General features: G+C 51.7%; 1 protein-coding gene and 1 long non-coding RNA gene across 4 annotated transcripts in view; one reads left to right on the top strand and one right to left on the bottom strand.

Annotated features, from left to right (window-relative positions):
- Positions 1–18286, bottom strand: part of GATA4 (GATA binding protein 4) — a 43457-nt gene extending 25171 nt beyond the window's left edge. For both annotated transcript variants that reach the window (XM_064146691.1, XM_064146692.1), the window contains exon 1: positions 17573–18286. In XM_064146691.1, coding sequence (XP_064002761.1) covers positions 17573–18101 — 529 coding nt within the window. In that variant the 5' untranslated portion in view covers positions 18102–18286. The remainder of the gene's footprint in view (positions 1–17572) is intronic.
- A 385-nt stretch (positions 18287–18671) lies between these two features.
- On the top strand, positions 18672–22820 carry LOC135177178 (uncharacterized). 2 transcript variants are annotated; one of them, XR_010302967.1, is made up of 3 exons: positions 18672–18779; positions 19634–19772; positions 22111–22820. It is a non-coding gene; the product is annotated as an uncharacterized LOC135177178 (long non-coding RNA). The 2 variants fall into 2 exon arrangements; XR_010302968.1 differs by lacking the exon at positions 19634–19772.
- Positions 22821–23512: the final 692 nt, after the last annotated feature.

Raw genomic sequence — 23512 nt, 5'->3', positions numbered from 1 at the left:
GGAGAACTTTTCCCCCTTACACCTCCACTTTATGAGAGCTGCAAGGTCCCCAGGGCAGAAAATGGCCCTTGGGTGTTGCACAATGGGCTCCTAATCTTGGGTGAGGCCTTCAGCATGCTGCTGTCAGAAATACTTTCCACAGTGGGACATTCAGTCCCCAGGGGGCCAGGGCTAGCTCCTAACTAACTCCTGGTTGATTCTATGGGTCTGTGAATCATCCAGCAACAGAGGGGAGCAACAGGAATGGGAAGAAGTCTGATGTCTTGGGAAGGGCTGAATGAATGGTTCCAGACAGAAGGCAAGGAGGGTGTGAGCCTTCACCTGTACAGAACACTGTAGTCTTCCTCCAAAATCATTAGGACAAGAAGTCTTTCCTCAGTACAGGAAGGACAGGTTGGGCTGGATGATCTTGGAGGTCTCTTCCAACCTGGTTGATTCTGTGATTCTAAGTGGGGCACTGGGGTCTAGGAGGGAAAAAGCATTCTTGGGTTTGACTCTTCATAGCTCCTAGTCACTGGGAGTGGTCCTTCACATCCACCACCAGGTCCACAGAGGTCAAGTGGTACAGAGAATGCAGGGCTCAGCAAGAAAGCAGGTCTGGGCACTGCCAGCCAGCCCACACCTACAGGCTCCTTCTCCAACACGTCAAGGCTATGGTGCACCCAAAGCCTACTTTTGACTTCCCAATCAGATGCCCTCTGGCAACCAGGTCAGCTGGGAGGCTGCTCAGGGTTTGAGTCTGAAGAGTGGTTTGAAGTGCCTTAGGATATTTAGGTCAGAAGAGATCTTTAAGATCACTGAGTTCAACCATTAACCCAGGGCTGCCAAGTCACCACTAAACCCTGTCCCTCAGCACCATATCTGCCTGTCTTTGAAATGCCTCCAGGGATGGTAACTCAACCACTTCCCTGAGCAGCCTTCTCTGGGCCTTGGCAAACACCAGCCTGACAATGTGTCCATTCCTGGCTCCAGACCTGCTGGGTTTCTTTGGGCTTTTCTCTCTGTTAAGCTTGGAGAGATCATCTTGAACATGTAAACCTGCTGGATCAGGAGCCAAGAGAACAATAACAGTAAACACATTCCTGAGAGATTTTGAATCCCATCAGTTCAGAGCCAGCAACTGAGTTTCTGTTCCTAACCAGGCCCTAGAAGGGGGATAACAACCAAGTCCTCTACCTTCTTCTGCCCTCCAACCCCTTCTGCTCTCACCCCCTCTGGGTGAAGAGGAATGGAGGCTTCCATTAACATATAGCCCTGGAGTTCTGTTTACAGCTGGAGGGATATTTGATATCAACATTTCCCCCTTCTGCTCAACCCAGTGAAGCAACTCAGCAAAGGAGAAACTGTCCTTCAGATCCATCCAGGCACTTAGAGGCTCTAAACAGACCCTGAGAGCAGTTTTCCCCACAGAGGAGCAGTTTCCTAAACCAATTTGTTATGATAAGAGGTGAGAGCCATGAGCCTATGTGTACACTGTGCCCAGATGGCCTCTGAGAGCTGAGGCACAGGACATTGGCCCCTCGGACACATGCATACCCTGGAATCCCACCCAAGACACCCTCACCTTCTGCTTCAAGGGGCAACCATGATGGCACAAGGGGGGTGGGGGGGAGCAGAATTTGTCTTTCCCAGCTGCTCAGGATGGTTTGTCACAGGATTTCAGAATGGCAGGGATTGGCATGGACCTCTGGAGATCATCTAGTCCAAGCTCCCTGCTAAAGCAGACTCATAGAATCAGTCAGGGCTGGAAGGGACCACAAGGAGCAGCCAGTTCCAAGCCCCCTGCCATGCCTAGGGACACCCTACCCTAGAGCAGGCTGCACACAGCCTCAGCCAGCCTGGCCTCAAACACCTCCAGCCATGGGGCCTCAACCACCTCCCTGGGCAACCCCTGCCAGCCTCTCACCACTCTCCTGCTCAACAACTTCCTCCTCACCTCCACTCTCACTCTCCCCACCTCCAGCTTTGCTCCATTCCCCCCAGTCCTGTCACTCCCTCACAGCCTCAGAAGTCCCTCCCCAGCTTTTTTGTAGCCCCCTTCAGATCCTGGCAAGCCACAAAATTCACCTAGAGCAGGTGATACAGGATCGTGGCCAGGTGGACTTTGAATCTCTGCAGAGTAGCATCCACAACATCTCTGGGCAGCCTGTTCCAGGGCTCCATCACCCTCACATGAAAGAAGTTTTTCCTCCTGTTCAGAAGGAACACCCTGTGTTCCAGTTTGCACCCATTGCCCCTTTTGCTGTCACTGAACACCACTGACAAGAGTCTGGCCCCATTCTCTTGCCGTCTGCCCTATAATGATCAGCATTGAGAAGATCACTTCCTAGTCTTCTCCTGGCCAAACAGCACCAGATCTCTCAGCCTTTCCTTGTCAGAGATGCACCACTCCCCTCATCATCATTTATTGATGATCTGGAGCAAGGAATTGAGTCCAGCATCAGGAAGTTTGCAGATGACACCAAGCTAGGAGCAGCTGTGGAGCTGTGGGAGGGTAGCAGAGCCCTGCAGAGGGACCTGGCCAGGCAGGATGGGTGGGCAGAGGCCAATGGGATGGGACTGAACAAGGCCAAGGGCAGGGTTCTGCACTTTGGCCACAACAACCCCAAGCAGCACTACAGGCTGGGGCCAGAGTGGCTGAGAGCAGCCAGGCAGAGAGGGAGCTGGGGGTGCTGGGAGAGAGGAGCTGCAGATGAGGCAGCAGTGCCCAGGTGGGCAGCAGAGCCAATGGCATCCTGGGCTGGCTCAGGAGCAGTGTGGGCAGCAGGACAAGGGAGGTTCTTGTGCCCACCCCTGTGCTCAGCACTGCTCAGGCCACCCCTGGAGTGCTGTGTCCAGTTGTGGGCTCCTCCACTCAAGAGAGAGGTTGAGGTGCTGGAAGGTGTTTGGAGAAGGGCAGCAAGGCTGGGGAGGGGCCTGGAGCAGAGCCCTGTGAGGAGAGGCTGAGGGAGCTGGGGGTGTGCAGCCTGCAGCTTTGCTCCATTCCCCCAAGTCCTGGCACTCCCTCACAGCCTCAAAAGTCCCTCCCCAGATTTTCTGTAGCCCCCTTCAGATCCTGGAAGGCCACAAGAAGGTCACCTGGGAGCTTCCTCTGCTCCAGCCTGCACAGCCCCAACTCTTTCAGGCTGTGCTCACAGCAGAGCTGCTGCAGCCTCTGAGCATCCTCCTGGCCCTGCTCTGGACACACTCCAGCACCTCCACATCCCTCTTGGAATAGAGGCTCCACACACAACCTACAGTCTGGCTGGGCCACAGGATGCTTCCCAAAAGGCAGAGAAATCTCTTTTGTTTTTCTCTCTTGCTTCAGAAACACTGTGGTGAGACTGTTCCTGGGCAGTCCTTCCCAGGCCAAATGTTTCTCATCAAGGCAAAGGGAACACTGTGTCCCTCCCCTGCAAAGCTCCCTCAGCTGCCTGTGGCAAGCCAAGGTCTGTGGCACACACCACTGCCAGGAGCCAAGAATACTCCTTTCCTTCGTGGATATGTTTTCCCTGCTTTGAAGGACGATGGAGGTAGAGGCAGCCAAGGGACCAGCTGAGATCATGTGCAAGAGGGACACAATGGGAAGGTTGGTCAAATGCTGGGCCTGGGTTTGAGTTCAGTCTTGGCTGTGCAAGAGGCTTCCCTTGAGCAAGGCTGTTCATCTCCTGGCAACGTTGTGGGAAGGAGCAGAGGCTCTTCCCTGCCTCACTGGAGGGGGACAGCAGTGCAGATCTGCAAAGGCCACAGTCAGAGACATGGAGACAAGCAGAGGTCAGTCGAGGGCTGGGTGGAAGTGGGCTGGGTTCCTTAGCAGCAGCTCGCACAGACTACCTGCTTCAAGCACGGGCAGGAGGTGGCCCTGAGGAACTGGCCAGCCTGGTTGAATGGGAAAACATTGACACTAGAGCCCTGACCATCAAGCCTGGTGGCTGTTACCAAGGCTGGCTGGAGAGACTATTGACCTGCACCCTGAAGCACCATGTCCCACATCCAAAAGACAAAGTCTGCTGTACAGCAGACAGGCATGCACCTATCCATGAGCATCTGAGGTGCTTTGGGTCAGAGCAGCTTTTTGATAGCAGCTTGGGGTCTGACAGCAGCTTCTGCTGACTGCCAAGCTGTGCATGAGTGGACTTCATGTTCTGCTTTCTTTTGCTGGGATCCCATCACACAAGCACAGAATTCACCAGGTTGGAAAAGACCTCTGAGATCCTTGAGTCCAACCTATCACCTAACAGCTTCTAATTAAACCATGGCACCAAGAGCCACATCCAGGCTCCTTTTAAGCACCTCTGGGGTTGGTGACTCCACCACCTCCCTGGGCAGCCCATTCCAATGCCAATCACTCTCTCTGTGAAGAATTTCTTCCTAGCATCCAGTCTAAACCTGCCCTGGTGCAGCTTGAGGCTGTGTCCTCTTGTTCTGTCACTGGGTGCCTGGGAGAAGAAGCCAACCCCACCTGGCTAAGACATTTCAGGTAGTCATAGAGAGCAATAAGGTCTCTCTTCACCAAGGTGACCTCCCCTTTCTTACTCCTACTTATAACTCTTACATAAACAGGAGATTCCTCTGCTTATTGACTCTCCAAATATATTTAAACAGATCTTAGACCACCATGGAGTGTCCAAGGCTGGGTCAGGATGGGACCATCCACAGCCTGGAGTCTGCTTGGCAGAAGGCACCTGGAGATGGTCTTTCCCTCTTGACAAACCAAAACCAGCCACAGCATTCTCCTCCTTGAGCTGTGTCCCATCTGCAAATGGATGTGCCTCAGCAAAGACAAGGGTCACTGAGTCACAAAATGGTTTAGCTTGGAAGAGACCTCTGAAGGTCATTTAGTGCCATCCCCAGGAGGTCCAGCGCATGAAGGGCAAAACACATGGATGATCAGGAAGGCTTGGGGTTTTCAGTGTCATGGTCCCACCTGGGCAGCTCTTTCTGAGCTGACCACAGGCAATGGATCTTCTCTGGCATGTGTAACCATGTCCAGTGGAGTCCAGCAGAGGGCTAGGGGGATGATGAGGGGACTGGAGCATTGCCTGATGATGAGAGGCTGAGGGACCTGGGGCTGCTTAGTCTGAAGAAGAGAAGACTGAGAGGGGATTTAATCAATGCTTATAAACCTCTGAGGGCTGGGGGTCAGGAGGGTGGGGGGGACAGGCTCTGCTCACTGCTCCCTGGGACAAGACAAGCAGCAATGGGTGTAAGCTGCAGCACAGGAGGTTCCAGCTCAACACAAGGGGGAACTTCTTGACTGGAAGGGTCCCAGAGCCCTGGCACAGGCTGCCCAGAGAGGTTGTGGAGTCTCCTTCTCTGGAGCCTTTGCAGGCCTGTCTGGATGCATTCCTGTGTGCCCTGAGCTAGATTGTGTGGTCCTGCTGTGGCAGGGGGCTTGGATTTGATGATCTCCTTGGGCCCCTTCCAACCCCTAATACCCTGTGACACTGTGATCCTGTGATCCAGTGTCCCCACAGAGGGGGCAAGCAGGTGTGCTGTGGAGGCATGCCAAGCTGCTGGTCTATGACTGAGTCATGGGAGGTAGCCTTATGCTTACTGGGGACCTGATGAACGCTGACTCTAATCACATCTAGCAGAGTTTGGCCATGTTCAGATGCTTTTGGACCTCAATCTACAATAGTCACATTCAAACTGTTTCACACTGGCTGGGGCACTTAGTGCCATGGTCTGGTTGATTGATGAGGGCTGGGTGCTAGGTTGGACTGGATGAGCTTGGAGGTCTCTTCCAACCTGCTTGATTCTATGATTCACTAGGAGACACTTGGGTCAGGCTGAGATGGTCTCTGCTTGGACCATGCCAGGGGCCATGCTAATGACTGAAGAGTTTGGTCTCATGGCTGGCATCTGGTGCTAGTTCATCATCAAGCATGACACAGCCTTCATGTGCCCTTGGCCTGCTCAGAGCTCTTCAGAGCAGCTGATGAGCTGAGACTCCTTAAAACATGGGAACCCAATGGATTATGGCTGTCTGCCCTTGTGCATCATCTGCCTCTCTGATGGTGGCCACCTCTCTCCATGGAGGTGACTGCTGGCACCCAGAGAGATCAAAGCCAAGGCTAGCTCTGGGCCAGGGGAAATTGCTGCTGTTTGGGATCATTACAAGGGCATCAGCTGGGCAAATGTATGTTGAAGCCAAGCCTGGCTGGGGCACTTAGTGCCATGGTCTGGTTGATTGGCCAGGTTTGGGTGCTATGTTGGGCTGGATGAGCTTGGAGCTCTCTTCTGACCTGGCTGATTCTGTGATTCCATGATTCTATGATTTCTGCTTCTTTTAGCCTCTTCCAGGCTTGGTGATTCAGTCACTTCCCAGGGGAGACTATTCCAGTGTTTGAGAAAAAAAATCAGGGAAAATATTTCTTCTACTATTCAATCTAAACCTCCTCTGCTGCCACTTGAGGCCATTTCCTCTCATCTTATTGCTTATTACCAGAGAGAACAGACCAATCTCTTTCCAAGGAGTTGTAGAGACCATAATAAAGTCTTCCCTGAGCCTCCTCTTCTCTAGACTAAACAACAGTTCCCTCAGCCACTCCTCACAAGACCTGGTTTTGAGACCCAGACTCTTCACCAGGCTTCTTGCACTTCAACATCTTTAAGATCCCTTCTGCAATAAATAACACATGCTTACACCCCCTGTAGGAACACATGAGGTGTGCAGGGCATCTACTGCTCCTGACGTCCAAGCCCTCTCTGAGCACAACAGCACTTATCAACGCTGATGATCATGTGCAGAGCCAAACTCCCACCCCTGTTTTCTTCAGCTCACTGACTTTGACACAGGCAGTGACTCTAGTTTAGGAGTGCTTTTAGACCCAGGCAGTGACTCCAGATCAGAGCTGTTATTTAGACCCAGGCAGTGACTCCAGATCAGAGCTGTTATTTAGTCCCAGGCAGTGACTCCAGATTGGGGCTGTTATTTAGACCCAGGCAGTGCTTCCAGACTGGGGCTGTTATTTAGACCCAGGCAGTGACTCCAGATCAGAGCTGTTATTTAGACCCAGGCAGTGACTCCAGACTGGTGCTGTTATTTAGACCCAGGCAGTGACTCCAGACTGGGGCTGTTATTTAGACCCAGGCAGTGACTCCAGACTGGGGCTATTATTTAGACCCAGGCAGTGACTCCAGACTGGTGCTGTTATTTAGACCCAGGCAGTGCTTCCAGACTGGGGCTATTATTTAGACCCAGGCAGTGACTCCAGACTGGGGCTGTTATTTAGACCCAGGCAGTGACTCCAGATCAGAGCTGTTATTTAGACCCAGGCAGTGACTCCAGACTGGTGCTGTTATTTAGACCCAGGCAGTGACTCCAGATTGGGGCTGTTACTTATACCCAGGCAGTGACTCCAGACTGGGGCTATTATTTAGACCCAGGCAGTGACTCCAGATCAGAGCTGTTATTTAGACCCAGGCAGTGTTTCCAGATTGGGGCTGTTATTTAGACCCAGGCAGTGACTCTAGATTGGAGTTGTTATTTAGACCCAGGCAGTGACTCCAGATTGGGGCTGTTATTTAGACCCAGGCAGTGACTCCAGACTGGGGCTGTTACTTATACCCAGGCAGTGACTCCGGTTCAGGGGTGTTACATTGCTAAAACCTGCTCAGAAGAGTTCAGGGGCTGTTATACTGATAAAACCTGCTCAGAAGAGTTTACACCAAATTAAGTGAGGCCAGATCCTGGCCTCTCAGTGGGACGCCAGCCAGGGACAAACACAAAGGTGTTTACTACAGTTCATCATGTTGCAGGGGACAGTCAGTTTGTCTAACCCCTGGCCCTTCTCTTGTCCTCTTTTATTAGTCATTCTGGATGTTAAGTCAACTCAGCCCCTTGAATGGGGTGGGAGGATGGAGTGATTCTGCTGGCTGCCAGTAAAGGTCAGTTTGCACAGAAACTTCAGCCCAGGCCAATAAACCAGCAGGTACCGAACTTATCAGGGCAACCTATAACTTGCAGTTTTTCTAACTCAATTGATTGGACTTTTTATCTAAAATAACAGGCATTATAAGATAGGGGAAAGTTGAGATAAGGGAGAAAATTGAGTAGGTCTTGAATCAGGATCAGCGTGGGGACAGGTTCAAACTCCCACACCTGCCCCGGGGAGGAATCAATGAAAGTTTCTTGCCGTCGTTTTGAAACGCTGCTGAAGTTGAGTGAACTTTGAGACCGTGGCGTTTATTCTGTGATTATAATTAACCTGCTCACCCGTTGTTATTGATTTGGCATGAAAAGGGAGGTGACAGAGCCTGACTGGGGTGTTGGGTTAGGGATAGAAATGGTTGGAGAGGGCAGGTAGTGGGGCAGAGAGGTAGCCCTGCTGTTGGGAGGCCTTTCCTTGGCAGGGGGCAAAGGGAAGGTGGGATCGAGATGGATTTTGTCCTCCCGCTTCTGCTGGGGACTGGGAAAAGCCTCAAGGGCAGATCTTTACATCTAGAGGGTCAGGGGAACTCCCAGGGTCGATGAGCAGCCCCCTTCAAGCAAGGAAGGATCCAACGTAAGTCACCTCTGGACAAAAGCCTCAGTGGTGCCTACAGTCCAAGCTATCCTCCTGGCTCAGAGGGGCGTGAGGAGGACACATCCCCTCCACACCAGCTGCCCCTCTCGTACTTCACATCACCAAGGTATGTCCCAACTTGGTGTCCTTCCCAGCAGCCAGGCCCCTGAGCAGCCAGCCCCAGGGGCCAGCACTCGCTTCCCAAAATAATCTCAGCCATCTGGGGCCGAGGACGTCATTCAGAGGAGTCCTGATGTCTGGCGCTCACCGCCTCGCTCGCTTCCGACGGCTCCAGCGCTGCAAGCCCTGAATATTAACTAACCATGGCTCCCTGGCTTGCAAACCCAACTCACAGCAGTTTAAATGGGAAATACTAGGTGATTTCTTTCAGTCCCTTCTAGAATTTCATCTGACAGGAATCAGGGTTTCCCAGCTTTTCTCTTGTTCCTTCCCTTCCTGCAAAAACCAGAGCCTGACAAATGATAACACCACTCCGGAAGCTGGAGCTTGAAGGAAAAGCGAGGCACATGGAGGCACAATGGCTGGCAGCAGCCAAGGGCAGGCAGCTGAGGAGCAGACAAGAGGGAGATGCCTCCCAAACTGTTTGGAGGTGTTTGAGGAGCCGAAAGAGGCAGCTCACTCCTCCCGCCTCTCAAGGCCAGGGGACGACCTGAATCTTGCTTACGTATTATAGATACAGCCAGAGCACACCATGCATGCAGGAGCTGGGGCTGAAATAAAACAGAGTAAAACAAAACAACCAAGAGTTGGCAAAATCTGTCTCTGGGGGAGCAGCCTGACCTCCATCTCCCTTCGTGCTCCATCTCTGGGGCAGGAGGTGTGACAGGATTTAGTGGCAGACTTGGCAGTGCTGGGTTAGCGGTTGGACTTGGTATCTTAGAAGTCTTTTCCAACCAAAATGGTTCTATGAGTCCGCCCTCAACCTGTTCTTCTGGGCTGAGTTTCAACCTTTTAGGAGACCCCAATAGCCACAGGCACCCAGCCCTACCCAGGACCTCTGTAAATACACTACGCTTAGTCTGGAAGCATCAGCTGTAGGAAAATGGCTGAGCTTCAGGAAGAGAGAGAGAGCAGGCAGCAGCATCCCACTGTGGGACCTCTCCTGAAATGCTTCCCTAGCAGACACAGCCCTAATTCCCAGAGATTAGGAAGAAACATTTCCAGGCAGACTCAGAAGTGTCCAGTACCAGTCCCTGGTAGAGACAGGAGATCAGCCCTGCTGCATCTCTCCTCTGGCTGCCCTCACCCCACCTCGGGTGGAAAGCTGATTTTTTTTCCCTTCTCTTTCCATGAATTCTTCTTTTTTTCCCTTGACTTTCCATGAATTATTTTTTTCCCCTTGACTTTCCATGAATTATTTCCACCACCCCCCCCTTCTCTTTCCCAAACAAAATGACTTTCCAAGTCTTCTCCCAAGGCTGCTGCAAGCTGTTCCAGCCCAGCCAGCTCCTCTAAGAAGCTCAGCAGCTTTTATGGCTCGTTAAAAATAGTTTAATGAAATAAAGAAACCAACCAACCTAACAAAACACTAATCCCTTTATGCTGCAACATGGAAACCAAGTGGCCACTTTCCAGAAAGGAAAAAAAAAAAAGAACAAAAAAAAGGACAGATCTCACTGACTTTTAGGGCAGAAGAAAACCTACAGGTCTGTGTGTGTCCCCCCCCCCATATAATTGCTTTGCTTCTCTTTGGAAGCTTCTTGCACGAGCCTGATCCCGCGCCAGCTCCCAGCGAACCTCCCTTTGCTTTTAAATAGGAATGGTTTCAGCTCTGAACGAGCAAAGTGGAGCTTTTGAGGTTATTTTTTGGGGGTTTGCCTTTTTTTTTTTCACAGTCCATAATGAGTATTTTTTTGTTAAGTTTTCCTCTTTTGGAGTCTGATCCTGGAAGCCTTCACTGGGTGAAACAGCGGGATTAGTCTTAGAAAGAACAAAAAGACATGGGAGAGACTCAGCTTGCTCTCACTCCAAGCAAGCAGTCCGTTCTACACATAAGTGTCCACCTAACTGAGCTAAACAACCCCTCAGTGCCAGCAATTGAGAGCAAAATATCATCCTGCACTTCTTGGAAGAGAAAAACTCCTTTGCGCTTCCAGTTGACACTACCTCAAAACTTGACTTTAAAATCCAGACCTTGCCAAACCCTGAAAGCTGAAACGTTTCAGCACTGATGGTGGGGTCAGATCTCTGTCCAGCTGTGAAAATCTTTGCCCAGAGATTTTCTTTTCCTAGCAGACTTTATATATATATATATTTCTTTTTTTTTTTTTGGGTGGGGGGGAGGGGAGGAAGGGGGAGAAAATCCAGCTCCAGTTTATCCCAATGAGCACGAAATCATCACCGCGAGCCCCGCGTGTTTGCACAGGTGCTGTAGCGCAGGGACCGCGGCAAACTCAAGCGTACCCCAGCGAGAGGCCTTCTGAAAAACTAAAAGGGGAAAAGAAAACTCCACACATCTCTGCCAGAAAAAAAGGCTTAAACCCATTATAGCTTAGCCCAGCAAGAACACGAGGGGGTTCAAAACAAGCCTTCCGTACCCCTCGTACCAGCCGCTGCAAAGCCAGCGGTGATCAGATCATTCGCGAGCGCTGTCACACGTCTACGTGCCCGTGTCGAAAGACCTCACTGCTCAGGCATGGCAGAGGTTTAATTTGTCATTACAGATGTATTTACAGCTTGGACAGGTCACTGTGACCGCTGATGTGGAGAAGACTTGCAAGAACCAGAGCGGTTTTAATATCGTGCTGCAACGCTGGACGCTATCATCAACAACTGCAAGGTTTTGGCTCCGTGAAGGGGACGCACAAAGGTTGGAGGTTTGGTTTGGGGTTTGTTTGGGTTTTTTTGTTGCCCTCTAAAATAATAATAATAATAATAAAAAAATGCTCAATGCAACCTGATGATGAAATTTACCTTTCTAAGTCAAGTTAATTTGGGGAGCAAGCACACGTTCTCACGTCTTTGCCTGGTTATCCAGGCAGCATTTCACACCCGCGCACCAAAGGCGTATTTTACACCTTCCTGCCAGACAGCAGTGTGAATTCAGGATTCACCAACGAGGTGGATATTTGGCATTTCCAACTGCCCCTTTTTTGCAGTCCTACTGGCATGATTACACACATCCCCCCACCTCCACAGCAAGCCCTACCTGTAACGACCCAGCCTTGCCATTACAACGTGGCTTTGGCCACGTAGCCAAGTAATTCAGAGATCACGGGTTGCTGTAAGATGGGGCTGGCACAGCTTGCCTGGCAAAAGTAAATCTGCATCTCTGCCCCTGGCCAAAGTAAATCTGCATTTCTGCCCCTGGCAAAAGTAAATCTGCATTTCTGCCCCAGCCCTCCCAGTGTGAGCAAACCCAGCCACTTAAAGCCTGTGGTCTGAGCTCTTGCCACAGATCCCCACCTGGTTTCGCAGCCAGCAGCGAGCCCCAAATGGGAGGCAGACACTTCGTTAAGTCTTCTTGTAATCAGGTTGCAAAAGCCTCAAAGCACCCAAGAAGTTCAGCTGCATCCCCCACACCTTCCCCCCACTGCCTCTCGCTCCCGGGCAGCGTCGCCGAGCAGGGCTGAGATCCCTGAATATCCCTTTGCTTCTGCACCTCCTTTTCAGCAAGGAAATGGTAGAGTGGGGAGGACACACCAGGCTAGCATAGAATCATAGAATCAGTCAGGGTTGGAAGGGACCACAAGGAGTAGCCAGTTCCAACTCCCCTGCCATGCCCAGGGACACCCTACCCTACATCATCATGTGAATCTAGGGGCAAAACCCCTGAAAGAAGATCTATTCTATTTGCACCCCTTTTTCCTGCAGGGCTTGGGGAGCAAAAGTTTGCACCTTGTGTTGAAGAGAAGTCTCTGCAGTTTTCTAGGACTAGACTAACAAAATCTTGTTTCAGTTGGATTTGCCTTAAAATCACATTTCCCCACCTGTATTTTCACAGCTCCTACACATACCCTTCCTCAGCAACAACAAGCTGCTGACCTTCAAAATACAAAGCTTGCTCCCCAGCAGCAGCAAGCTGCTGACCTTCAAAGTACAAAACTTGCTCACCTCACTGCTTTTTCACCCAGCTGGGGGTTTTATTTGATGGTTGCTACTTTGTTGGGTTGGTTTTATTTGGGGCATTCCTTCGTTTTTCTGAGTGAGAGGCTTTGCCCATTCTAAATACTCATCTGCTTTGGGATAATCAGTCCTGGGGAGCCCCTCTCTGCTGGCCCAGCTAAGGTTTCTCCATCATTAAAAGAGCACAGAGGCAGCAGGATTGGGCCAAATTTCCTTTGGGAAGCAGTGCCTGAGAAAGGCTTGCCTGCTACCAAGGATTTTACATCTTTGCCTCCACATCAGTGGAAATAAGTAGGGAGAGAGTAAAATGCGAACTGTTTCTTCAACAACATATTGCTGCTGTTGTTCTTGGGGTAGAAGCACATAGGTAAGTGTGTGTATGGAGGAGAAAAAAATAATTAGCCCTGGCTTAATGAAGTCTCAGATTCAGTGCCACTGTCCACTGCCTTGAGTTTTACTGCTCTGTGGGGAGTTTGCAAGCGTTTGGGATGCATCGTAGGCTACGCCGTGGCTGCTGCGTGCAGCACATGCATTTGTGGTGGGCAATAAAGTGCAGTTTTCAGTTAGAGGACTGTATCAGTGGTCAGAGTGATGCAGTGCCCGTGCTGGTGTTATTCTGGTTGCTGGTGTTGCTTTATTTACAGTTTAAAATGTGCTGTTTGGGGATTTGGGCTTGTGTGTTTGAGCTTGATCTTGCTCGAAGATCAGAACTCCTCCTTCTGTGGCTTTCGTCTCCAAACCCAGACTGACTGGTGACAATGAAATTAGGCAGGAGAGCAGAAGGTGACTTGAGACTCTCAGCAGGGAACAAAGCCCTGGGCCAGCCTTCCCCACCGGTGGAGCTGAGGTGAGAAGCAAAATCACTTGCAAAAAAGGGGCGGTAGGGTCCTCTGCAAAGGGCAGACAGCTACTACAGCCCCATCCCTCTGTCCTGCTGCCCCATCCCTCCATCTTGCAGCTGCATGTCTCCATCCTGCAGCCCCACATCTCCATGTCTCCATCTTATGCTCTCATCTCTCTGTCCTGCTGCCCCATCCCTCCATCCTACACCCCCATCCCTCCATTTTACAGCCCCGTGTCTCCATCCTGCAGCCCCACATCTCCATGTCTCCATCTTATGCTCGCATCTCTCTGTCCTGCTACCCCATCCCTCCATCCTACACCCCCATTCCTCCATCTTACAGCCCCATGTCTCCATCCTACAGCCCCACATCTCCATGTCTCCATCTTATGCCCTCTTCTCTCTGTCCTGCTGCCCCATCCCTCCATCCTACAGCTCCATCCCTCCATCTTGCCGTTCCATTCTTCCATCCTAATCCTATAGCCCCATCCCTCCATCCTATAGCCTCATCCCTCTGAGGGCAGGGACAGCGCAGATGTCGCACGGGGAGCAGCCACCTCGTCCTTAAGTGCCTGGGGAAAGTCAGGGACTGCTTGTAGGGCAGAGGATTTGTAACACATGCCGATGAGTCACTGGAAAATCCGGCCCCGGGGATGCTTCAGGGCAAATCTTTTAGCATCCCTATGGGAAATCTTAAGATCTGGTTCACAATCTCCCCTACCAGCAGTGGAGAAGACATTTTCCAACCCCGTGCTTGCTCCAGGCTTTGATCTTCCCAGATGCTGCTGCTGGGTGCCTGTTTGGGGAACCCTGACTTCGACTGGATCAAACCAAAATGCAAAGTACCCATCAGAAAGGTCCACAGCCCCTTGCCCTGACTCACTCCCAACCGCATCAACCTCCTCGATGATGCCTCAAAAGAAAATCCCCGCTGCTTTTTAGTCAAAGGCAAAATTACAGGGGTGAGGATGGTAAAGCAGGATCTGGCCCTCCAACCACAGCCTGAGATCATCCAGGAGGCAGCAAGCGGCAGCGAGCTGCAGGATGTGCTGGGGCTCCTGTGCCACCATCGGTTCCCAACTCCCCTCTGCCCGAGGAAGGGGGAAGCAGAAAGCTGCCTGTCCATGCTAATTTTAGGGCAGCTTTTAAGTGGGTTTGGGCTCTGGCCGGGGAGTATCCTGCAAGGGGACTTTGCAGTGGGTCCTTTTCATGCCTCATTAAGTTGAGAATTCACTGTAACACCATCCCAGGGAATGCCTGGAGCAAGTTCACGGCCTCACAGGATCTGATCCTGCCCTTTAGGGTAACGAAATCATTTGCCAAACTTACCCTGAAAAGCCCAAATTCGGCAGTTTGAACCCACACTTTGGGGGGGGGGGGGGGGGGGGGGGGGGAAATAGTCAAATTGTGTGATTTCGGCACTCATCCTTCCCACAACTTTATAGCATTACCTTGGCACATTTTAACCCAGCTTCAAATCCCTCTTATCAGGGGGAAAAAAAAACCCAGAAGGATCTCTTTTTCTTTGAACACGATTCCACTAAACTTCTTTCCCCAGTGCATTGCTCTACAGTGGGGCAAAAAATATGCCATGGCCAATTGCACAGGCTGCAGATCTATGCCCTCATGCCCAGCTACACCTGCACAGATTTGTTCTTCATTATTAGAAGAAAAAATATTAGTAATTAATATTCTAATCGTCTCAGGAGTGCTCTACAGTTAGGGCTGGAATGGTGACTGTTCTCCAGGAAGCAAAATCACTGAAGGGGAAAAAAAATCCACTTGATTTACTACAACCTCGTCTGAGGAATTTTGCTTCTAGCCCAAGATTTCTGGTTGTGCAGAGAATAAAACTATCTTTAGCCCGAAGGAAAGGCAAAGGAAGGAACCTGGGCTGCGCCGTGCCAAAGGCTGCTCGGATGCTAAGCCGGGCTCGGATTTAATAGTGGCTCTGGGACGGTGCTTGCCTTCCACTAGGTCTTTCAGCCCATCAGAGCTTGCTCATCAGAAAGAAACATTTCTCGCCGCTCAGAAACCACCAGCCAGCTTTTAGGTGCCTCACATAACCCCTCTTAATACGGTCGAGAAGGGACCCGGCTGGGAGCAGCCCGGCAGCAGCCGCGGTCTAACGCAGGGAGAAGAGGGAAAGAGGCAGGTCGGGATCTTAAACTCCTCGCTGGAGGTTCTGCCTTCCTCAAAATCCTGAATTTAACACTTGCCAACTTGCTGGCGGGTTTTCCCCCCCTTTCTTTTTTTTTTTTTTTTCTTCTTTTGTTTTGTTTGTTTTTCACCCAAATTGAGGCGCTTTTTATTTAAACCCCAAGTAGTAGAAAGGTAATTAGACCCAGGCTAATGAATTCACGGGAATCTGCCTCCTTGCTTTCAGCAGTAGCCTGAATCCGGCCCCCCGAATCAGGACCCAGCGATGGGAAAGGAGCTTGCCTCTATCCACCTTTCCTTAGCAAACCATAATACCTCCTAGATCGGCTCAACATATCCCGGTACTATTTCGGAGTCCTGATTAAAAAAAAAAACAAACCAAACCTCTTTTTGCCATCACATTGCAGGCTGTGGGACCTGCAAAGCAAACTGCTGCCGAACGCAGGACGACTCAGAAACTCTCCAAATCGCTGAGCATCTTTAAAGCCGATGGCTACTTTTGCAACTGAAATTCTTCACTTGCATCACTTAGGTTTTAGGTTATTTTTATTGCTAACAGTTCTTTTAAGACCACTGCAAAAATAAAAAGGAGGAGGGGGGGGGGGGGGATTTTTTTTTCTCCTTCCTCCTCTCTCTTCCCACTGTAGTTAAAAGTAAATATGGCTCCTGTTGATAATATCCAATTATTTAATTGTTCCATTCCTCCTGCTTTTTTTTACCCCCTCCCTGTAATTTCTACCTTCACAAAACCGCTATGAGTTTGCCCAAAACTTTATCCCTAAAGAGAATCTGTTCCCTGGTTTAAGCCGTTAAGGAATGCCCGAAGAAAAGCAAAAGGCCAAGCTTCCACCCACATCCTACCGTCCTCGCTTTAATGTCTTAAAATAACTCTAAAGATAAAGCGAATCTGGCGAGAAATGATGGAAAAATCATCCTCCGAAATTCAGATTAAAGACAATGATCTCAAATTGTAGCTACAGATACATTTGGGTCACTTTCTTTGTTAACCCAGACTCCTACGTTGACAAATACCTTCACGGAGAGAAGGCAGGGAGTGGGGGAAAAAAAAGGTTTATGAAGCAGCGATGCAAAGATGTGCCCTGTAATTCTCTCTCCCTTTCTCCCTCTTTCACCTTACCAAATGTAAATGCAATATTTCGAGCCGTTTGGGGCAATTTTATGGCCGCAGAAGCCAGGAGGGCTTGATGATACTGTGATACTGAAATGAAAGGCTCTGAGACTGAGGTCCGCGCAAGCGATTAGGGAAGAGATTTTTGGGGCAAGGAGACATTGAAATGCAGGGCTGGGTCCTTCAGATGTGCCTGTAAGGCTCCTAAAAGACGTGAGAATAGATGCGGACACATTTCTGTCTCTCCTCTGTTGTCTCTCCCCCGCTCAGCACTCAATTTCCCTTCACTTTCCCTTTTTCCAGGCTAACCAACCTCGTCAAAAACTAAACCCAAAGCATAACATAAAACGACCCGAAGAGAAGATCTGGGATTTGTGTGCTGAACTTTTGATTTCCCCATTTTGGAAACAAATTTCCCCCCTTTTACACCTCAAGCAAGGTGGAGAAGGAGCTGCCTGCTTGCCCACGGAGCACCACGGTCCTACGCACCACAACTCGTCCCTCAGCCCAGCCTCGAAATGCCCTGCCAGCGGTCTGAGGAGCCAGCAGGCCTTTGCACATCATCCCTTGCTGCCCCAGGCCTACCCTAAGTGGTATTTGGCTTTTTAAAGGCTGTGGTCCTTAAGGATGCTTGGAAATGGTGATTTTTGCAGGGAAGCTACGTGAGCAGGGAGGGGAAGCCGCAGCGCTGCGGGTTACGCAGCCAGAGAGGTGGCTCGGGCAGTGGCAATCCGAGGATCCCGAATTTGTCTCTCCTGCCCTTCACATCACCTTGCCCTACCCAAGAAGGGGCATGCACAGAACAGTTCTGGGGGAGGCCAGCGGGGCGAAACCTTGGCTCCCGCATCCAGCCCCGGCTGCACTCACCGATGTTGGCATGGCGGGCGGCTGCGGGCGTCCCTCGGCTCTGCAGGTTGTGCAGCATGGAGCTGTCGAAGGGCGAAGAAGTCCAGGTGGTGGCCATTTCGGGGCTCATGTAAGCCGGGTAGGGGCTGGAATAGGAGCTGCCGAACCCCCTGCTGTACTGCTCCCTCCCGTTAGTAGAAAGGTTCAAGGAGCTGCTGTAGGCTGCGGCGGCTTCCCGGGAAGAGGTGGCAGGGATGGGTGTGCTGGTGGAGAAGGAGAACCGAGGTGACACGGGAGGGTGAGATGATCCGGGATTGTAAGCGGCGCCTTCGGCTCCGGGTTGAGTCCAGATGGAGTGGCTGGAGACGGGGCTGCCTTGCTGGGAAGAGCCGCTGCTCTGCAGGTACGGCAGGCTGGGGAGCATGGAGGTGACCCTCGTGGTGGGCACATAGACGGGGGATGCTGCTGCGGCCGCGCTGTGCATGAAGCCACCTGCCCCCTCGTACGCTGGAGGGCCAGGGTTAGCTGCCATTGCTAAACTCTGGTACATCTCGTGGTGGGCCTCCCCAGACCCCAGCCAGGTCCCCGGCCACAATCCAGAGCGATGGGGAGCAGGCAAAAGAACCCAGGCTCCACTTTCCCCTGCAGCGAGCGGTGGCTGGAGCGATCTCGGGTGGGTACAGCCTTCCAGCCAAAACCAAAACACCACCAGCGACGCAGCTTTCCTCCACACGCCCTCCCCTGTTTCCCCGCCACCCACTTTCCCCACCTTCAGCAGGTCCAGCGGCCGCTTCGAGACCCCAGGCAAGAAGTCCAGGTCCCTTCGGAGGAGAGATTTAGCTCTCGTCTGGATTTAGCTTCTCCCACTGCGCTCCATCCGTCACCTCCCGCCCCCCCCCACCCCCACCCTTCCACGATGGGGCTGGGCTGCTTAAAACCCTCTCCAGTCTCCTCCCCGCCTTTCTCCTTAACACCCCCCCCCCCCCCCGCCCGTCCCGTCCAACAACACCTCCGGGGGAGGCGGTGGGGGGATGCGGCCGGGGATGCGGGAGGAGACGGTGGCGGCGGGGCCGGGACCGGGACCCCCTCCCCGAGCGGAGGAGATAAGGAGGTTAGAGCAGTTTGGGGTGGGGGAAGGAAGGTGAAAGGGGAGGGCTACACATCCTGGAAGGTGAGAGACAGCGATGCTCTCTCCTGCAGCCCGGAGCAAGCCCCCTTTGTCCCGCAGGTACGATCGGTGCTTTAAGTTGTTAATGGCCCCTGGGGCCGGCGTTTGATGTGGGCTGGGGAGGGGGGAATTAAAATAGTCGTTGGGGAAAGGGGGGGAGGAGGAGAAAGAAGTCTTGCTCGACCCTCCCTGCTGCTCCGCGCCTACCCCACGCATGTCTACATCCTCACAAAATCGGCCACGCGTGGAGAGTGGGATACTTAAGAGGGGGTGCTCAAAGTGGGAAGGGGATGATTAAAAAGGCAGAGAGGACATTAATCGCTGCCCCTGCCACCCCACCCCCCTCGCCTTTGAGATGCCCAGAACCTCTGGCAAGTGATGGCATATGAGCAACAGACCCACTGAGCTCCCCCTCTGAGCTGGTTTTACCAACCCAGCTGCCTCCCCGCACCTTTTCCTGCGTGGAAACTGGGGAGAAGCTGGAATCAGAGCGGACTGAGCCAGTGGGTAGCAGGGCTGGCCTGGGTGCGGGTGGGGAGGCATTCCCGCGGGGCAGGGTGGGTGTGATGGGTGCTTTCACACGGGTTGGTTTGATTTCTCAATTGATGTCCGACTCTGGTGAGGGCCTGGAGTGGAAGGATCGTTTTGGGGACATGACACAGGCCATGAGCTGACGTTGGGGCCTTTCATGTGGTTTGCAAGGGTGAGACCCCCAAAAAGTACTTGTGGAAGGGAGTCAGGGCGAAATACCCTTCCCCGAGGAGGGTCCAGGAGGGAGATGAGACAATCTGAGCTGCTGTTTTCTCTGCAGATCACAAGGGCACCCTAGAAAGCCTTCTCACTCCCAGAGTGAGACTAGGGGGAATTATGGCCAAAGAAATAGCTCTTGGGCCTGATTTAGATTTAACCAGCAGATTCCCCAGGCTGAACCCCTGCGCTGGGCCGAATTTAGCAGCAGAAGAGATAACCAGGAGATAAGGGCTGATACCCGGGAGGACAGCAGGAGAGCAGCCGAGGAAGAGGGGGAAAATCCGGAGGCAGCCTCGGGAAGGGGTAAGGATGGAAGCAAGCTGGGAAGAAGAGTTTTTCAGGGGAAAAAAAGGAGGTTTGGAGGAGCTCTTCATTGCCCCAAGAACTTGGGGGACGTCTGTGTAGTGTAACCGACCTAGGATGGAGCATTCCCACAGGACTCTCCGAAGAGGAGTGGGATCCACAGGAGGGGAAAAGGTACAAGTTCTGCTATAGCTCCCCCGCCCCTTCCCCCCTCCCCCAAAAGATAATGGTGATAAATTTTAAAAAGAGAGAGGAAAAAAAAAGGCAAAATGGAGTTTTCAATCCCGGTGAGACAATAGGAGGAAGCTTTCAGGGGAGGTCTGTAGGAAGGGGCTTAGTGACAGTGAGGAAGAGGAGCCAGGCGACAGAGAAGTGCTACCCACTTTTGTTATTGGGGGGAGGGAGGGCAAGAGGTTGAGGGAGGCAAAACCATGGGGCAGGACATCCCCTCGCTGTGGGGCAGGCAGAGGGCTATGGGATGCCTGGCTCCTACTCCTGCTTCATGGGGCCTGTTAGGGGTAGTGGGGTTCAGTCTTCCCCCCCCCGCCCCGCTTCCTCTCCAGCCTTGGCTCCCCAGAATGACCAGACTCCCAAGTCCCACTCCCTCCCTGGTTTGCCCACATGACGTGGAAGTGGGCGGCGATGGGAGCCGGGGGTGGGTGAGAGTGGGGTGGCTGGTATCTGCCGTCCCATCGGCCGGGCGCCAGCTTTCATTGCCATGGAAAACAGAAAAAAAAGAAAGAAAAAGAAAGAAAGGAAAAGAATAAAATAATAAAATCCAAGCAGCACCACCCCCGCCCCGGGCATGGCCACAGGCAAAGTCCAGCCCAAGCAGCCCTGCTCCGCACACCCCTACGCGCCCAGAAGGTGCTCGCAGAAATAAGAAGGGGCATTTACTGGGAGTGTGTGGGGAGAATGTATGTCCCCGCCCTGCTCCCTGCTCCCGGATCCCTTTGGAAGCGACCGCTTATCCCTAAAGGTGTTGCACAAATGCTGCCGCTTCACAGTGCTCCAAGCAGAGCGAAGAGGTGGCAGCTGCTGGCACAGCCTGTTTGGGGGTGCACCCTTGCAATAAGCGGACACCCATCTCTTTGCCTCCCGCCCCCACCCCCGCCTCTCCTTGTGTGCTGTAGAGGGTCTAAAGGTCGACGGTGCGGCACAGGAACGGCCCAGAGTTGGCTGCACCCCCGCACTGCAACGTGGGGTCCCACCAGGCACCGAAACAACGGGGAGGGTCCGGCTCCCCACGATCGCCTCCTCTCCCAGGGGACTCATTCTGCTCCGGGGGTAGCTCCGGCTTGTGAGAGCTTCTGGGGACGAAATGTTCTCCAGCCCTGCTCCTCGGACTGTATTTTAAGTATCTATATAAAAGAAATACTCTTCATATTTCCCTCACCCTAGTTCTCCTTGAAAATCTAGGGGGATCCTATTCGGCTAGAGAGTGGAGTTTGGGGGCTCTAACATGAAATGAAAACCAAACCAACAACGGCAAGAATCAAAACCAAAACCAACCCCCCCAAACCTCCAAGAAAAGTAATTAAAGTGTATTAAAGAGGTGGAGAGTCTATTAAAGATATTAGAAAAGTGGGGGCAACGATTTATTGAAGTCAAAGGAAGCCCTCGGGGAATCAACTCATCCTCTACCCGGGAGCTAGGAGGTCATAAAGAGGTGTGAGATGAAGCACCCCGGGAAAAGGAAGGTCCAGCCCAGCGGGAATGTGCAGCAGGACGGGCTACAAAAATCCAGGCAAAGATACAAATAGAGGTACGAAGGTAGGAATACGATGGAGGAATCCGATGCTGAAAATCACGGACACAGAAGGATAGCCACAGAAATACAACACGGGGAAATTCGGTCAGCCGTGGCCCTGCGTGTGGGGCAGATAGCTGCATTTTAAGGACGTGGGAAATAGGTAGTGTAGTAGTAAATCTGGAGTTGCATACATAGCAATGCGAAGGTATCACATAGGTGGGAGTTAGTATTACATACAAACGCCTTACATATAAACCTGTTTACTGTCCCACACCTAAATAATGCGATTTATACCATGCCCAGAGTGTGTCTATCTATATGTATATATAGATACGCTCACAAGCTTGTAAAGAGAGATATAAATATATAGAGAGATATACCTATTAGCTTACAAACAAGAGGCAGTCGGCATGCAGATGAAGAAGGGAGAATTAAATGTGTTTCATCTGAGGCTTGGACTAAATGAACTTTAAAGGTCTTTTCCTATGCAAAGCATTCTATGTTTAGATGAAATATATCGATCTCTTGTTTGGTTTGGTTTGGTTTTGCTTTGTTTTGTTATTTTCCCTCCCTTCTCCAAAACAGCTGTGCACCCAGATGTACAGGGCTTGGGATATGCATCCCCCTTTCAACTCCTTGCATAACCCCCGGCGGTTTTCTCCACCGAGGCATCGTTTCGCTGAAGCTCCGTTGAATCCCTACTGCGTATCAGCGCTTGCCTTTATAGATACATAAATGAAGCACCCAACAAAACGACCCCCAAAGTCCAATTAAAACCCACTAAAACCTCCCGAGCAGCTCTTACTAGACGCAGAGACGGTTTCGAGGACTAGCTTGGATTTGCCTCTTCCAGGAAAAATAACAACAAACGAAACAACCCCAACCAAATCACATCGCAGTCTTGCGTGTGCGTGGCCGGCTCCAGCCTCTTTTCAGTGGGCAATGCGGCTCCTCAGTGCCGAGCATCGCATCGAGGCAGAGGGATTCGCCCCCCGAAAAAACAATTCCCGGATTCCAGCACGGTGTAAACTAACAGCGGAGAGGGGAAAGATTGATTCGGGACGATTTTTATCCCCCCAAAAGCGAAGGATGGGACGCAGCAATGCGCAGCGACAGGGAAAAGTCTCTGCCCGCACTCGGAGGAGGTTTTTATCCCCCTTTGGTTGCGGACAGCAAAGCCAAGCCGCTAAAGATATCGAGCTGAAAATCACCCTGCGGAACAAGCCTCAACCTTTCCTCTCTGCTTTCCAGCTTCCTTTCCCCTCCCAGGCGGGAAATAAATCCTTATGATGTTGGTTTGTCTTTCTTTTTCCCCCGCATTCAAGTGGCGTTTTTAGAGTTAAATCTCCGAGGGGTTTTATAGATGCACTCGTGAAGGAACAACAAAAAAATAAAGCAAGAAAAAAACCCCTAACCCTCCCCAAACCCACGAGGAACTGAGGAGAGAGAAAGGGGAAGGAAAGTCAATTTAAGAAAGGGATTTTAAAATATCTTTGTGTTGAAAACGGGTTAAAAAAAAAAAAGAAAAGAAAAAGAAATGGTTTAAACCAAAAAATAAATCAAAACAAAGCAGCGGCCAAGTGTGGGGTTAGCAGAAGAGGAAAATAAAGAGGAGGGAGAATAGAGCTGGAGGCTGCACGAGGAGGGGGGGTTGAGGTTTTTCTTTCACATTATTTGGTCTTACTTATTTATTCCATGCCTTGTCTGCCGGGAAAGGGGGGAGGTGGGCTCGGGTCTGGGGGGTACGAGCTGCGAGAGGTGCCGAGCGAGGCTCGAAGTGAGTGCCCTCGAGTGGGCTCCGTCTGCCAGCGGTTTATCTCTATGGGCATCTCTATAGGTACCTCTAAAGGGTTCTATCTATAGGTGTAGGGGATGTGGAGGTGCAGCCGGTGGAGTCTGCACCACCCTGGTTTGAGCTAGCGCAAGCGGTGAGATCCGGGATTTGGGAAAGGGTGTGTAGGGATTGCTTCCCAAGCCGCACGGGCTG

The sequence above is a fragment of the Pogoniulus pusillus genome, chromosome 7, assembly GCF_015220805.1.
Source record: "Pogoniulus pusillus isolate bPogPus1 chromosome 7, bPogPus1.pri, whole genome shotgun sequence".
NCBI classification, from domain to species: domain Eukaryota; kingdom Metazoa; phylum Chordata; class Aves; order Piciformes; family Lybiidae; genus Pogoniulus; species Pogoniulus pusillus.
The sequence above is the reverse complement of the archived record's forward strand: the minus strand, read 5'-3'. Positions and strand labels throughout refer to the sequence as shown.